Source organism: Helianthus annuus, chromosome 3, assembly GCF_002127325.2.
Source record: "Helianthus annuus cultivar XRQ/B chromosome 3, HanXRQr2.0-SUNRISE, whole genome shotgun sequence".
Lineage (NCBI taxonomy): Eukaryota > Viridiplantae > Streptophyta > Magnoliopsida > Asterales > Asteraceae > Helianthus > Helianthus annuus.
In genome coordinates this window covers 18,552,970-18,568,275 of record NC_035435.2, presented here as the reverse complement: position 1 = coordinate 18,568,275, position 15,306 = coordinate 18,552,970, and the positions used below count along the sequence as shown (strand labels likewise).

Genomic DNA, 15,306 nt, shown 5'->3' with positions numbered 1-15,306 from the left:
ATGTATGTATGTATGTATGTATGTATGTATGTATGTATGTATGTATGTATGTATGTATGTATGTATGTATGTATGTATGTATGTATGTATGTATGTATGTATGTATGTATGTATGTATGTATGTATGTATGTATGTATGTATGTATGTATGTATGTATGTATGTATGTATGTATGTATGTATGTATGTATGTATGTATGTATGTATGTAGTCTAGCCCACCCAAAACGCAAATTTCAACCATTAATATCCCTTTCTTCTAAATGGTACAAGTATTTTGCAACTAACATCGTTTCTTCTAGTTGTGTCAAAAGGGTCTTCAAAGTGGCTAGTTTAACTTGTGTGGTTTTTTTTATAGCCACTTAATCGCACTCCATATGTTAAAAGAATCAATGTGAGATAACTAAAAAGTCAATATTTTTTCTTTAACTAAAAAAGACAATTAGAACCCCAATTTAGAAGGCTAAATATGACAAAAGAGCTATATGTGTCAAAACGGTCATCAAAGTGACTAGTTTTGCTTGTGTGGATGTTTTTTATAGCCACTTAATACCACTCCGTTTGTTAAAAAATCAATGTGAGACAACTCAACTTTGCATATTCCAGTCACCAAAACCAATGGTCTATTATGGTTAACTCGATTAACTCTTCAATTAAGGTTAATCTGGTTAACCAATAAACAAGATACCATTATTTTGAGAACCGGCCGGATATTTTGAGAACCGTTTTGAGGGGGTAAACCGGACCGCCGGTGGTAACGGTTCCCGGTCCGGCCCGGGTTTCAAAACACTGGCGTTGACAGAGTAACAGTGAGTCAGTGACAGTCTATAATAAAGACTTTTCACCATCCTCCATTTTGAATGAAGGAGCACTCTATAATACAATTCACATACGTTTTAAATATGTCTAAAGTTGGCGAAATATCATTTTTTAATTTAGTTCTTACTTCTTAGTCCCTTCCTGACAGCTTTTTTACTTCTTAATGTCCGCTCGACAGCCCCACTCTGGATAATCTTGCTCTTATCTACTGGTTGGCCACAAAGAATTTCCAATTCTGTACGCCTCTTCTTTCGTTCTGGTTTTGAAACTTGTTGTTGACTTTCTACTGCTTCCGGTTGTTTCTGTAGAATTTCTACTGCTTTCCTCTTCTTTCGTGTTTCTTTTGGTTTCTGTTGAGCTATTACTTTTCTGATTGATTCTTTCAAATTAATTCTCAAATCATTAACTTCTTTTATTCCAAAGCACGTCTTCCCAATCTGAAATTTTGAAAAATTGTTAGGGGCTGTTTAATGAGTGCTCAATAAACAATCAACACGTACCACATTTTGATATTTGTTTTCCACTCCTTCTGGGGCATGTTCAATGAACTTCTGAACAAATAAAAGAGCGTAGACACCACAATCAAACAAATTTGGCTAATGTGGAACCTGGCAGAAAAATCAATCACATAAATCCTAATTTTCCATTTCAAAACTAAAAAAAAAGAATTAAATTGTGTATTAGGTTTTAGACCTCGATGCTAAATACTTCAACGTTACCGAAGTCTGCGTTTGAGCAACCAGCTTCAACTTCTGCGTTTGAACAACTAGCTTCAACTTCACCAACTGCATACTTCGATTCTTCCTCCAAAAACCTAAAAACAAAGATTTAAATTGGTTACAGTTTTTCAACACGATATAATAATCATTTGGCTTATTTTTGTCTCACCTTTGAAAAAATCTAAAAATCTTATCTGAATTATGCAAACCAGGATACGAATCCATGTGAAGGAGAAGTGTTGAATTAACGGTATCATTAGGCGTACAAATAATGAGCACACTCCAATGAGAACTGGATAAAAGAAAATAAGTTGAATCAATAATATATCTGGTTTGAAATAGATTGTAGTTGAATGTAAATATTTTAGAAAAAACTTACGATTCATGGATTGGGATAACAAGATATTTTTTCTTTAAAATATTATCTCTTCCCCACCACCTTCTTACTTTCTCGAACGGACTTGCAACAATTCCCTATTCAAGCATGATAATCATAAATTTAGGGGTGATGAAAATACCCGAACCCGAATAAGCTAATTGTTGGATCAGCACCTCAGAATCTATTTAGGATTGCCGGTGAGATGAAAGTGTTAAAAGGATTGACCTTCAGCCTCAATCGATTTTCACTCATCATTGGGTTCATGAAGCGGGTCAGCCTACTTTTGAATGGCTTATTGCTTGGTGCAGCCACCCATTGAAAGAAATGATTCATAAGATAGTCAAGATCAGAAAAGTAATGGCAGGAGTGCAGGACAAAAATTCAAGCCACTTTCCAGCACTTGGTGGTCCAAGCAGCCCTAGCAGGGATCAGCACGTCTCAGTGCAGTGCTTCCACTCGACTTGAGGTCAAGTCGTTTCTACGGGCAGGAAGTATTGATAGAAACCCAAACCAGTCAAGTCAAGTCAAATCTTAAATTAAGTAACTCTTTAAATGGTGGAAACTAAAGGGGAAATGTCCAGCAATTATCCAACCAATCATCAAGCTGCACTCTTAGTATACATAGTCCTAGAGTCTTAGTCTTTTCCTATGTCTTGGTTTTATTTTCATTTACTTTGAAATATCATTGTAATCGGAGACCAGCCCCTCTCGAATAGGGCCGACTATCTTGTTATTCTCTGTTTTTATCTACTCAGAATTTTAGTTTCTATCAACGTGTGAAATATATTAATGGAAAAAGCTTCTTACTGATATCATCATATCAAAATGAAAGGCACACTTTATTTAACATCTAAATGGATTATGGATCACCAACTTGACCCGTAACATTAGGGTCGGGTATCATTATAAAGAACTGCGACTAACCTTCTCAGTGCAAAGATCTTTCTCCGCGAAATATCGCTGCAACTTCACGTAAAAAAACGTGTTGAAGATATGATAATGTGCTGAATTATCTTTCAACTTCATCTTTAGCTCACTGGCCAAAGGTAAAAGAAAAAACATAATTAGATTTAAACCCATACCGAAGGTAAAGGAAAAAACAGTTACACACATAACTAATGTAAAAGTTTATAACGTTATCATTCAACCATTTTTGAGGCTCAAGATCTTGAACAGAAAGGTGTTCCACACCCTCAATCTCATCATTCGCAACAGCAGCAGCAGATATCTTCTTCTGAGATTCCTGAATAGACTCATCGAGATTCAACAGTAAGTCCAGATCTAATAAATCTGACTTGGCCTTGATAAGATTAGCTACACTTTTCATGTCATTGACAATCTTATCTGCCAACAGTTTCCTTCTCTTGTTTTCCGAACCATTGTCAATCTGTAAAGTCAGTTACAAAGATCAGAAAATTTATAATATTAATAAAAATAATATAATATATATTATTTTCACTAACCATCCATGTCATGTAGAATTCTTCAATCATCTTTTCGTCGATCTTAGAAAAGTCTAAACTGTCATGGAACCCTCTCAAACTCATACAAAATAACTGTAAGAACAAAGTGCACCCGCCAATATTTTTTTCCGCCCCTTTCCCATCAACGAAATTCTTAACACCGTATTTTAGATCATTCATTGCTATAGTTGCCCACGGTTGTTTATCCAAACTGTTTGCATCCTTCACATAATCTAAATAAGATTTACTCAATACACCCCCCAGGGCAGGACACACAATGTAATGCATGGCAGTTAACATAAAGGTTTGTTTAGTAACATCCTCGTCATTAGTTTTTTTGAGTTCGTTTACAACATTCTTAATGGCGATACCTTTGTAACCTCCGTTCTTCGTAACGTTACAATATTTACTTTCAAGCTCAGCGATAACAGGATCCTGATTTACAGGGTCCTCTTCTGCAGAAAGTTGTGGTACAGCAGCGCCCGCTTCCTCCACCAAAGAATTGTCCGCTTCCTTATCCAATACAGCTTCACTTCCATCTTGTATACCCATGATTTTAGAAAAATCATCAGCTTTAATTTCGATGTCCTGGGTTTCCCTCCCCTTGCGTGCAATTAGGGTCGAATTCTTATAGTTGAAATTTCTAGCAAGTGACTTAACCATGTCCCTTTTTTGAGTTAAGCTTTCACTTTCCATCTTAAACTCTAACAGCTTTGCAAAAGGCGTTTTCTTTATAACATCTTCTTTCCAATCACTTAAACCTTCCACAATTGAAATGAAATCTTTCAACTGACACCTGTAACGGGTTTTTTTCGTCTTGCCATCTTTTGGTACTTCCACTTTCACGTAGTCAGGAAGCTCGTCTTTTTTTCCCTCTTCCTTCAATCGTTTCTTAGTTTTCCTAAACAACATGATTTTGGAATAAACAAAATATTATATGGAGTTACAAATTTAGTTTATTGTGCTGTCAAAATTGACATTGGATCTGCACATTCTATGAATTTCAAGACAAGTTCGGAACTGTTCTTTCAGATGGAATTTTTTACTAATCGGCTATTGATGTTCAAGTATAAAGATGAAAAAGTGAAGAAGTGGTTGGTTAAGTGGAAATGGAAAAAGTTAGTGGCTGGATACAATAAGGAGCATCATGTTTTAGATTACAACAGTTTCTTATGGTTCATGGAGCAGGGTGGTATTTTTAGTCATAAAGGATATTTGCATCAGCTTATTGTGTCAGTAATGGTTGAAGCCTCAACTTCAATGTTGTTCAAGTTTAGCACAGATCTCCTCACCAGTTTCTATTCTAATTCTAGATTCTCTGAGTGTTAATCGTGCTCATTCATCGAGAGATTGTGAGTACACAACAGCATAATAATTAAAAATGAGAACGGGATGGGCTGAACTAAAACAACCACTTTGGGTTGTTTTTTAAATTATATGGGTAAGATATTTTCCCTCAATGGGTCAATTAAAATTCCATCTAATATATTTTCGGGTAAAAACGGGTCGACAACTTCAAAGAAATGGATCAATGTAGGTTGGTGTTTTAAAGAAACGGAAACGGGTTCGGTTCGGATTGAGTTTCGGGCGGCCAGTACGGGTTTCGGCAGTTGGTTCGGATCGGATTTCGGGTAGGCACGGGTTTCCTCACGGGACGGGTTTCGGGCCGACATGAGTTTTCGCACGGGGTGAGTTTCTAGTCGGGACGGATTTTAGCACGAGACGGGTTTCAGTTCGATCCTTTATTTTTAGGCTCCAACTCGTTTAATCTCGGCTCGACTCAAGATTGTAGCAAGCCAATCTCATGGTTTGGCTACGTTACTCCCCTATCAGAAACTAACTCCCTATGTTCTTTAACAGTTGAAATTTTGGGACTATCTAAAACAAAATTTAGCATACAACAGCAACTGGTATCCACGTTTTGGTTTAACCAGTTCAATTCTAAATCTATGCAGTAACAATTCTCAAACTCCCTACACTTTGTTCTAACTCTAGGGCACAGATAAGGTAAACCGCAAGTGAAATGATAATAAAGTGGTGTATATGTATGTAGCTTACTTGAACAAATCATGGTGGAATGAGAGAGAGCTATTTAAAAACACACCCGGACCCATTTCAACCCGACAAAATTTCCCCTTGATGTACAATCTCTCTTTTTAAAAAAAAAAAACCATTTTTTTAACCAAACCGACCCAACCCGACCCAAAACCCGTTCTGACCCGGAACCTTTTCAACCCAAACCCATTCTGACCCGAACCCGTTCCGACCCGAACCTAAACAACCCTTTTTGTAACTGACCCATTTTGACCCATGACCCAACCCGACCCGGCCCGACCCGTTTGCCAGGTCTAATTTTGAAGAGTTTTTTTTTTTTTTTTTTTTGCAGTTATATATACTCTTTTACCTTTCATTCCCTGTTGTTAAATTGAACTCATAAAGAGTTCGTTCTAATATAAAAAGATTTAACTATTATTATTAATGTGAATCTATAAAACAGTGAGTTGAGAATAACAAATTTGAGGTTATGCTATGTAAATTTTTGTCTGAAGACTTTATAATGTGCAGAATGGGCGGGACACAGTTTGGCCACATGATCCTCGCACAGGAAAGGGATGACAACGGGTCGGGTTTGGGTCGGGTATTGGTAATCTCATACCCATACCCGTTTGAAATGGGTGAAATAAAAAAGAACTTAAAGAGGAACACATCAAACCGTTTGAAAGTCCCCGATAGCCTTTTGAGTAAAGTACACGAATAGTCCCTAGTCCCTGTGGTCGATCAAAATTTTGGAGTTGGTCCTTAGATTTTCAAAAGTACACGGATGGTCCCTGCGGTTTGCACTTTGTAACACATTTGATCCCCAACTTTTGCCAAAAGTACATGGATGGCCCCTGTGGTTTGCACTTTGTAACGCATTTAGTCCATAACTTGGACCTGCTGAAACCTTTAGATTTGTTAGCTGGGGACTAAATGCGCTACAAAGTGCAAACCACAGGGACCCTCCGTGTACTTTTAAAAAGCTAGGGACCAAATGCAAAATTCTGGTTAACCACGGGGACTATCCATGTACTTTACTCTAGCCTTTTTAATGCACACAAGCTCCTAAACCGTTTGATCAAAAAACTTCTTATTACTATTATTATTGCAGGCAGATATTGTTGATCATAGAAAACGTGCAACTGTTTTTAGTCGGATAACAGGCCTAGTTTCTGCATCACATGTCGTCGGAAATCTCCTAGCACGTTTTCTTCCAGAAGAGTACATTTTCGAAGTACAGTTATATTAATACTATCTATAGCATAATTAATAATACACAGTTTTTAGTTTTCTTACAATTTTTCTGATTGTAATTAATTCTGATTCAGGTTTCAATAGCTTTGTTAATCTTCTGTCCAGTTTATATGGCGTTCTTTCTCGTTGAAACGGTTAAATCAACTCCAAAGCTGGATCAACATTCATCTTATTTGAATAAAGCACTCACGGTTGTACAAGAACGTTATAAAACAATGAAATATGCTGTAACTATCGTGTTAAACACGTATGTGGATTTCAAGATTCACCATTGTGGTAGTTACTCTTTTGCTGTTCTTTCGAGCTGATTCTAACATGAGCGTTTTTTGTTTTAGTCCGACTTTGAGGAGCATTTCAGTCATTTCTTTCTTTTATGAATTGGGAATGTCGGGAATCAGCACTGTGTTACTGGTATGTTCTATTTTTATATATGTGAATTTATTTTTCTTCTTCTTAAGTTACATTTATCTTATATTGAATATATAAGTGATATTAGGTGTGTGTATTTGATCTGTTTACTTTTAAATTGGTCAACTTTGGATGTCAACGAAAGTCAAAGCAGACTGTTTTTGGATTATGAACTTGTTCAACGTATCTTTACAATTTTGGGCATATATATAGCCTATGAAACGGTACAAAAAGGTGGTTATACCCTTCTTTTAGGGTACCAGAAAACTGTCATAAGCGCTAAATAACAGCCGTTGACTTTTGTTTTCTGCCTTTGTGACCATTTATCTAATAATAAATACATAATAAACATAACCTAGTCTAGATTACATTCTGCCTATGTGTTTCAGTCAGAAAGCGAGATACAGAAGTGTTGTTTTGGGTTTTTTGAAACCTAGCTCGAAGTGGAATGAATACAGAGGGATAAAGGGGGAAGGAAGGAAGAAGAAGACGAAAGGGAAAGAATGGTGGAGCGCGTGTGAGGATTGAAGCTCTGATACTGCAGGAAGAGAGAAAACATATATTTTGTGTTTATGTTTAACTTTCTATCCAGCCCTTTGTATGTTTTAGTTAGAGTTTTTTGTTTTAAACCAAAATTGTGAGGAATTGACACCTATGATTAAGGGGTTGTTTGGCAACTTCTGAATAGTTAAGTGCTGAATCAATAAGAGGTCTGAACCATTAAGTGCTGAACCAGTAAGAGGTTTGAACCATTAAGAGCCTGTATAATGCCTAACCGTTCAGAGTCAAATGTCTGACCACAATTCAGATTAGAGGTCTTAACCATTCAGACTTTGTATAAATCTTAACCATTCAGAGGCACATGTCTGAACCATTCAGACATCTGCTCGTGAAACAAACATTAAGAGGCTTATTAAGAGGTAAACAAACAGCCCCTAAATTAGGGTCGCTGGATTAAATGCATTCCCTGTTTCATTTCCATCCACCTCGCACGATTTTTTTCATTGTTTAAACTTTACCATTTTTGTGAAAAAAAAAATAATTCACCGTTATTTTGTTTTTAGTTTTCTAAATTTAAGATTCTCATTTTCCTCTTGTATGATTGCACATGTTTAAAATAACAAAAAAAAAATCAAATTTTACTAATTAAAGTGATGTAATAGAAGAGGTTTTAACCTATTACGTATTAATAAGCTAAAAGTCCATTGTATCCAACGACTTGTTTTGTAGTGAATTCTTATTGTTTTTAGTTTACATTTAAACATATTTGTGTTGCAAACTTTTTCTTATTGTTTTTTTTTCACGTTTAAGCATATTTGTGTTGCTTTCTTTTGTTGCCGAGACACGCCTCATCTATATCACAATTCACAATAACAATTAAAGAATAAAACTAACCTGTGTATTCTGGTAATTATGAAAGCAGTCTACTCCACTTGTAACACGTATACGCAATGCAGAAGCATCCGTTCCCCATCTTTAACGTTTGGTTCTTCATCCATGTCGTGTATGGCAGAGTACATGATCCGAACACTGAAATTATTGAAAACACCAATTTCTATTAGGGTTTATAATGTTTCAGTCGTTGTCATCGGTGGGAAAGTAATGAGAGCTGGTGGGTAAATGTTAAGTGGGCTGCTAGGGTTTGTGAAAAGAGGGTATTTGTAAGAAAGAAAATGTAATATTTTAATTTTTGTTTTTAAGTTTTGTGGTAGATGAATATAATTAAATTTTCTTTTATTGTTTGGTGATGCAAGTTTGTGTTCGGTGAATGTAATTAAGTTTTCATTTATTGTTCGGTGATGAAAAAAAAACTAAAAAGCAAAACCGTAAATGGTTGGATGCCTAATTTCACATTTAATATGTAACTGGTTCGATTATTGTTAAAAGGTTATATTATTTGGTCATCCATTTGGGCCATTTGATCTCTTGTTAAAGTGGGCCTGTTTATGGGCTGGTTGTTACTAATCTGTTTGGTTTGTTGGTCTGTTATTGTTGTTGTTATGGATCAGATATTTTGAAGGGGTAAAGTGTAAGTTGCAAGGACTTTGATTGCCGTCTTGATACTGCGAGGTGCTATGTGTAAATATTCCACATCCAGGATATAAAAGGGGTCTTTCTCTCTCATTCAATCATTCACTCCTCTTCAAAGTTGTTACATTCACTCTGTTTAGATCTAGGGTTTTCTGCACAAGTGTTGCAGCTGTATTCGTTGTTGTTGATCTCTCTCCTTTGTTTTGAGAGATTGTTCATACGGTTTGATAGATGATCATCATCTGTGGATGATCATCAGATTTGTTTTGTATTTCTGTACTTGTTAGATCTTACTATTGTAAGATCATCTGGGTTTTGGGGGTAACGTTTTGGTTTGGGTTAAATAAGAGCTTTGTCACCGTTTTGTCGCTAGATCTGTGTTTGTATATCTTGTGTTTTGTTTGATTCATCTTTAAACCATGATTGTTAACATGGTATCAGAGCATCATCGCTCCTGATCTGTTGTTTTCCGCTGTTTGATTCTGATTCTTTTGTTTTTGTTTGTGTTTAGGTTCTTCCCTGGTATTCTAGGGTTTGGATCGGCTTGATCTTGGGAATATTTGTTCAGATCTGTTCACTGAAACCCTATCTTAGGGTTTCTTGGGTTATGTGAGAGCTTGTTTACTGCTGGAGTTCATACTGCGTTGGTCTCTAAAACCCTTGAAGGTTTTAGGGCAAACTAACCTGTGTGACACTTGATCTTCTGCATATCAGGTTTAGTAGTTCTTGAAAACTACGAATCTGATATATATTCAAGATATTGCACCCTCTGTAAGATCGTTCCTTCCTATCTTGTTTTTTTTTTGTTGATTGGATAGTTGAAGTCGGGGTAGTGAGGACCGGCACATATTTGTATTGTTTGTTCTGTGTTTCTTGGTTGGTTGTTGTTAGTCTTTGTTCTGTTGATAGGGTTGGCTCCTGAGTAAAGGCTTGTCCAGGCACCTTTGAGTGATGAACCTGGAATCTGGTCCCTGACTCAGTTTCGCCTTAGTTTTTTGTTTGTTTGGTTCTTGGTGTGTTTTCTGTTGATAACCTGCTGTTGTCTGTTTGAATATTTGGTGTCTTATTGTTGATTGTCATTATGCCTCCTGAAACTGCTCCTAGTACTTCTCAGACGTTGATTGGTAAATTGGATATAGGAGATCCGTTGTACTTACATCCTAGTGACTCCAGTAGTTTAACCATTGTTAGTATTAAACTCAAAGGAACTGAGAATTATGCTGTGTGGTCTAGTGCCATGAAATTGGCTTTAGAAGCTAAAAACAAGTATGGGTTTATAGATGGTAAGGTGGAAAGTCTAAGGATGATGAAATATTGGCAGCTCAATGGGATAGATGCAATTCTGTTGTGCTTACTTGGTTATTGAATTCTATTTCAGAAGAACTGTTTCTTGGTCAAGTTTTTTTCTAAATTAGCTTCTGAAGTTTGGACTGATTTAAAAGAGTCCTTTGATAAGATTGATGGTTCTGTTGTCTATGATCTGTATAAAAAAATAAACTGTATTGCACAAAATGGTAGTACTGTTGCAGAATATTATAACAAGTTGACAACAATGTGGAAGCAGTTTGATGCAATGCTTCAGCTGCCTTCATGTTCTTGTCAAGCTGCTAAGGATTATAATGATTTTTCTGCTCTTATAAAATTAATGCAGTTTCTCATGGGGCTTGATGATGTGTATCAGCCTGTGAGAACCAATATTTTGACAAGAGAGTCATTTCCATCTGTTAAAGTTGCTTTCTCTATTGTTTCGAGAGAGGAGTCACATAGACTCTCAAGTAGTGGATCTAAGAGTCAAAGTGTTTCTTATGTGGCTAGGTCTAATCAATCTAATCAAAACACATCAAGAAGGAATTTTAGAGGATCTAATTCAAGCTTAAAATGTACCCACTGTAATATGATTGGTCACACTATTGATAGATGTTTTGAAATAATTGGTTACCCTCCTGGAATGAAAAGAAAGAAGTAATGGATCTGCTGGTAGAAATAATAATAACAATACTAATAGGTCTAATATGTCTGCTGGTCCTTCTAGTTCTGCTACATCTGCATTACCTTTTACTCCTGAGCAGATTGCAAAGTTAATAAGTCTGGTTGGTGAAAAGTCTGAGGGAGATCATGAAAGGTCTAATATGGGAGGTATGTCTGCTTGTATGTCTGAGTTTGTTAGTTGTTCCAGTAGTGTAAATTTTAGTCATGGTTATAACTGGGTTGTAGATTCAGGAGCTAATCAACATATGATTAAAAGTGATAAAGACATGTTTAATTGTGTTGATGTTTCTGAATGTGGTTTAAAAGTTGGTCATCCTAATGGAACAAGTGTAAATGTGTTAAAGATTGGTGAACTTAAACTGGTCAATGATGTTATATTAAAAGATGTGTTTTATGTCCCTGACTATAGTGTTAATCTTTTGTCTGTTCATAAATTAGCAAAAGATAATAAAATAGGTGTTTTGTTTAATGAGAACAATTGTATGTTACAGGATTTGAGGTCAAAGAAAATCCTGGTGATTGGTAGACAAGAAAATGGGTTATATTTTCTAGGTAAAGATGGAAATGTTGTGAATATGTGCTTTAATAGTGTAGTTAAATCTAACTTGTGGCACAGTAGGTTGGGTCACCCTTCAGACCAGGTTTTGGCTGCTTTAAAAGATGTTTTAAATGTTAACTCAATTGAACATGGTCCTTGTGATGTCTGTCATAGGTCAAAACAAATTAGAGTTCCATTTCCATTAAGTGATCGTAAGTCCAAAGAGTTAGGAGAGTTGGTTCATTTGGACTTATGGGGTCCTTATAAAATACCTAGCTATGAAGGATATAAGTATTTTTTAACTGTTGTTGATGATTATACCAGAACAGTGTGGTGTTATATGCTTAAAAATAAAGCAGAAGTTTTTGAAAATCTAAAATATTTTTATGAGCTTGTTTTAACTCAGTTTAAAAGAAAGATTAAAATGTTTAGGAGTGATAATGGAACTGAATTTATAAATAATCAAATGGTTGATTTTTGTAAACAAAAAGGTATCATTCATCAAACTTCTTGTTCATATACCCCACAACAAAATGGGGTAGTTGAACGAAAACATAGACATCTTTTAAATGTTGCCAGAACTTTGATGTTTCAGAGTGGCCTACCTCTGAAGTTTTGGAGTGATTGTGTGCTAACTGCTGTGTATATAATTAACAGGTTGCCATCTTCTGTGTTGAATGGTAAGAGTCCTTATGAGCTCATGTTTAGTTTTAAACCCTCTTTGTCTCATTTTAGGAATTTTGGGTGTCTTTGTTTTAGTACTATCTTAAATGAATCAGATAAATTTGCTTATCATGCTGATAAGTGTATTTTGATAGGTTATTCAAATGTAAAAAAGGGTTATAAATTGTTGAGTTTGGATACAAATAAGGTTTTTTATTCAAGAGATGTTAAGTTTTATGAAAGTGTTTATCCTTTTAAGTCAAAACATGTTAGTGATAGTGGTATGCATGATAAGAGTTTAAATCTGTTAAACTTTTTTGATAAATATGAAACAAGTACACCTGAAGTTCCTTCTACTCCCAATGATGAAGAGGGTGCTACTGAATCTCATGACACAGTCAGTGATGATCAGCAGCCAGCTCCCTCTACATCTGCCACTCCAGAACAAACTGACATAAGTCATGGGTTTGATTCTAGTGTTGATAGTAGTAATAGGGTGAAGTTAGGCGAGGCAGAGGAAACTGATGTGTTAGTAGATGAGATTAACCCATCTGAGGGAACTCAAGTGAGTTTAAGAAGGTCTTCTAGGAATGTTTCTGTGCCTAAGAAGTTTCAGGATTTTGTGCTTAATTGTTCTGTGAAATATGATCTTAATAAAGTGTTGAGCTATTCTTGTTTGTCTGCTGAAAACAATGTGTTCATAAGCTGTTTAAGTAAGTCTGTTGAACCCAGTAGTTATAATGAAGCTTCAAAGACCCTAAATGGGTTGAAGCTATGAATCTTGAAATGGAAGCCTTGTTAAAAAAATCAAACATGGGAATTAGTTGAGTTACCTGTTGGTAGAAAACCAATAGGTTGTAAATGGGTTTATAGAATAAAATATAAGTCAAATGGTGAAATTGAACGTTATAAAGCTAGACTTGTTGCAAAGGGGTATAATCAGAGAGAAGGTATTGATTTTGGTGAAACATTTTCACCTGTTGTGAAAATGGTTACCATCAGATGTGTTTTAAGTTTAGCTGTTCAAAATGGTTGGACTCTATACCAGTTAGACATTAATAATGCCTTTCTATATGGGTCAATTACTGAAAATGTTTACATGACATTACCTGAAGGTTATTATGATAAGAATAATACTAAAGTGTGCAAGTTAGTTAAATCCTTGTATGGGCTTAAGCAAGCCCCCAGAAAGTGGAATGAGAAACTAACTGATGTTTTAGTTAAAGTTGGTTTTGTTCAGAGTTCATGTGATCATTCTTTGTATATTATGTGTAAATCATCTGTTTTGCTTGTGTTACTTGTGTATGTAGATGATATAATTGTTACTGGCAACAGTGTTGCTGAAATTGAAAGAGTTAAAGCCTTGTTAAGTGATCACTTTAAAATTAAAGACTTAGGTGTTCTTAAATACTTTCTTGGGTTAGAAGTTGTGTATGACAAATCTGGTCTTTGTCTAAACCAACGAAAGTATTGTTTAGAGTTGTTGGCTGAGTTTGGGTACCTTGGGTGTAAACCTGCAGGTACCCCAATAGAGTTAAGCCATATTGTTAATAAGAAAAGTATTGAAGAAAAAGAAGAGTTAGTTAATATTACTAACTATCAGAAGTTGATTGGAAAATTGATCTATTTGTCATTGACTCGTCCTGATATAAGTTATGCTGTGCAATATTTGAGTCAGTTTATGCATAAACCTCTATCAGTTCATCTTAAAATTGCTTTAAGACTGTTAAAGTATCTAAAGCTTAGTCCAGGAAAAGGTTTATTGTTTAAAAAGAGTGACAACTTTGATTTGTCATGTTTTGCTGATTCTGATTGGGCTAAGTGTATAGATACTAGGAGATCAGTTACTGGTTTTTGCATATTTTTAGGTGATAATCTTGTATCATGGAAAAGTAAGAAACAGTCTACTGTTTCTAGATCAACAGGTGAGGCTGAATATAGAGCCATGTGTTCAGCCACCTGTGAACTTGTCTGGATTGTGAATGTTTTAAGTGAACTTGGTGTGAGTTGCAAGTTACCTATTCAGGTATTTTGTGACAGTAGTGCTGCTATATCAATAGCAGCAAATCCTGTGTTTCATGAACGTACAAAGCATTTTGAGATTGATTTGTACTTTCTGAGAGAAAAGGTGTCAATTGGGTTTATAGTTACAAGGAAGGTTGATACTGAAGATCAACTTGCTGATATTTTCACAAAAGGGTTAAGTATTACCCAGCATAATGCATTTTGTAAACAGCTGGGCATGATAGATGTGTTTAAACCAAATGGATGAAGGGGGGATGTTAAAAGGTTATATTATTTGGTCATCCATTTGGGCCATTTGATCTCTTGTTAAGTGGGGCCTGTTTATGGGCTGGTTGTTACTAATCTGTTTGGTTTGTTGGTCTGTTATTGTTGTTGTTATGGATCAGATATTTTGAAGGGGTAAAGTGTAAGTTGCAAGGACTTTGATTGCCGTCTTTATACTGCTGTGTAAGAAAGAAAATGTAATATTTTAATTTTTGTTTTTAAGTTTTGTGGTAGATGAATATAATTAAATTTTCTTTATTGTTTGGTGATGCAAGTTTTGTGTTCGGTGAATGTAATTAAGTTTTCATTTATTGTTCGGTGATGAAAAAAAAAAACTAAAAAGCAAAACCGTAAATGGTTGGATGCCTAATTTCACATTTAATATGTAACTGGTTCGATTATTAAATGAGTTTGAAATACTGTAATTATTTCCAAAGTGCATAGTATAAATTGTATATATTTGATTATTCATAGATTCAAGAAATGAACCATTTTAGGTTTTTTGATTATTTATGGATTAAAGAAATAAACTATTACAGGTTTTGAAGTTCAATTATTAAATGGGTTTAATATACTGTAATTATTTCCAAAGTGCATAGTAAAAATTGTATAAATTTGATTATTTATAGATTCAAGAAATGAACTATTTTAGGTTTTTTTGATTATTTATGGATTAAAGAAATGAACTATTTTTATGTTTTGAAGTTCAATTATTAAAT

The 15,306-nt window shown here is 35.1% G+C and overlaps 1 protein-coding gene and 1 long non-coding RNA gene across 2 annotated transcripts; both read right to left on the bottom strand.

Moving 5' to 3' along the window:
* Nucleotides 1–468: 468 nt before the first annotated feature.
* LOC118490153 lies at nt 469–1,414 on the bottom strand. The gene is made up of 2 exons (XR_004888369.1): nt 1,318–1,414; nt 469–1,254 (listed from the first exon to the last, which is right to left on the bottom strand). It is a non-coding gene; the product is annotated as an uncharacterized LOC118490153 (long non-coding RNA).
* A 90-nt stretch (nt 1,415–1,504) lies between these two features.
* Nucleotides 1,505–8,726, bottom strand: LOC110931272. The gene is made up of 7 exons (XM_022174673.2): nt 8,473–8,726; nt 3,379–4,279; nt 3,031–3,302; nt 2,840–2,951; nt 1,916–2,010; nt 1,706–1,828; nt 1,505–1,631 (listed from the first exon to the last, which is right to left on the bottom strand). The coding sequence occupies exons 2-7, from the start codon at nt 4,072–4,074 to the stop codon at nt 1,505–1,507; spliced, it is 1,425 nt and encodes a 474-aa protein (XP_022030365.2). The 5' UTR covers nt 4,075–4,279; nt 8,473–8,726.
* Between the last annotated feature and the right edge of the window lie 6,580 nt (nt 8,727–15,306).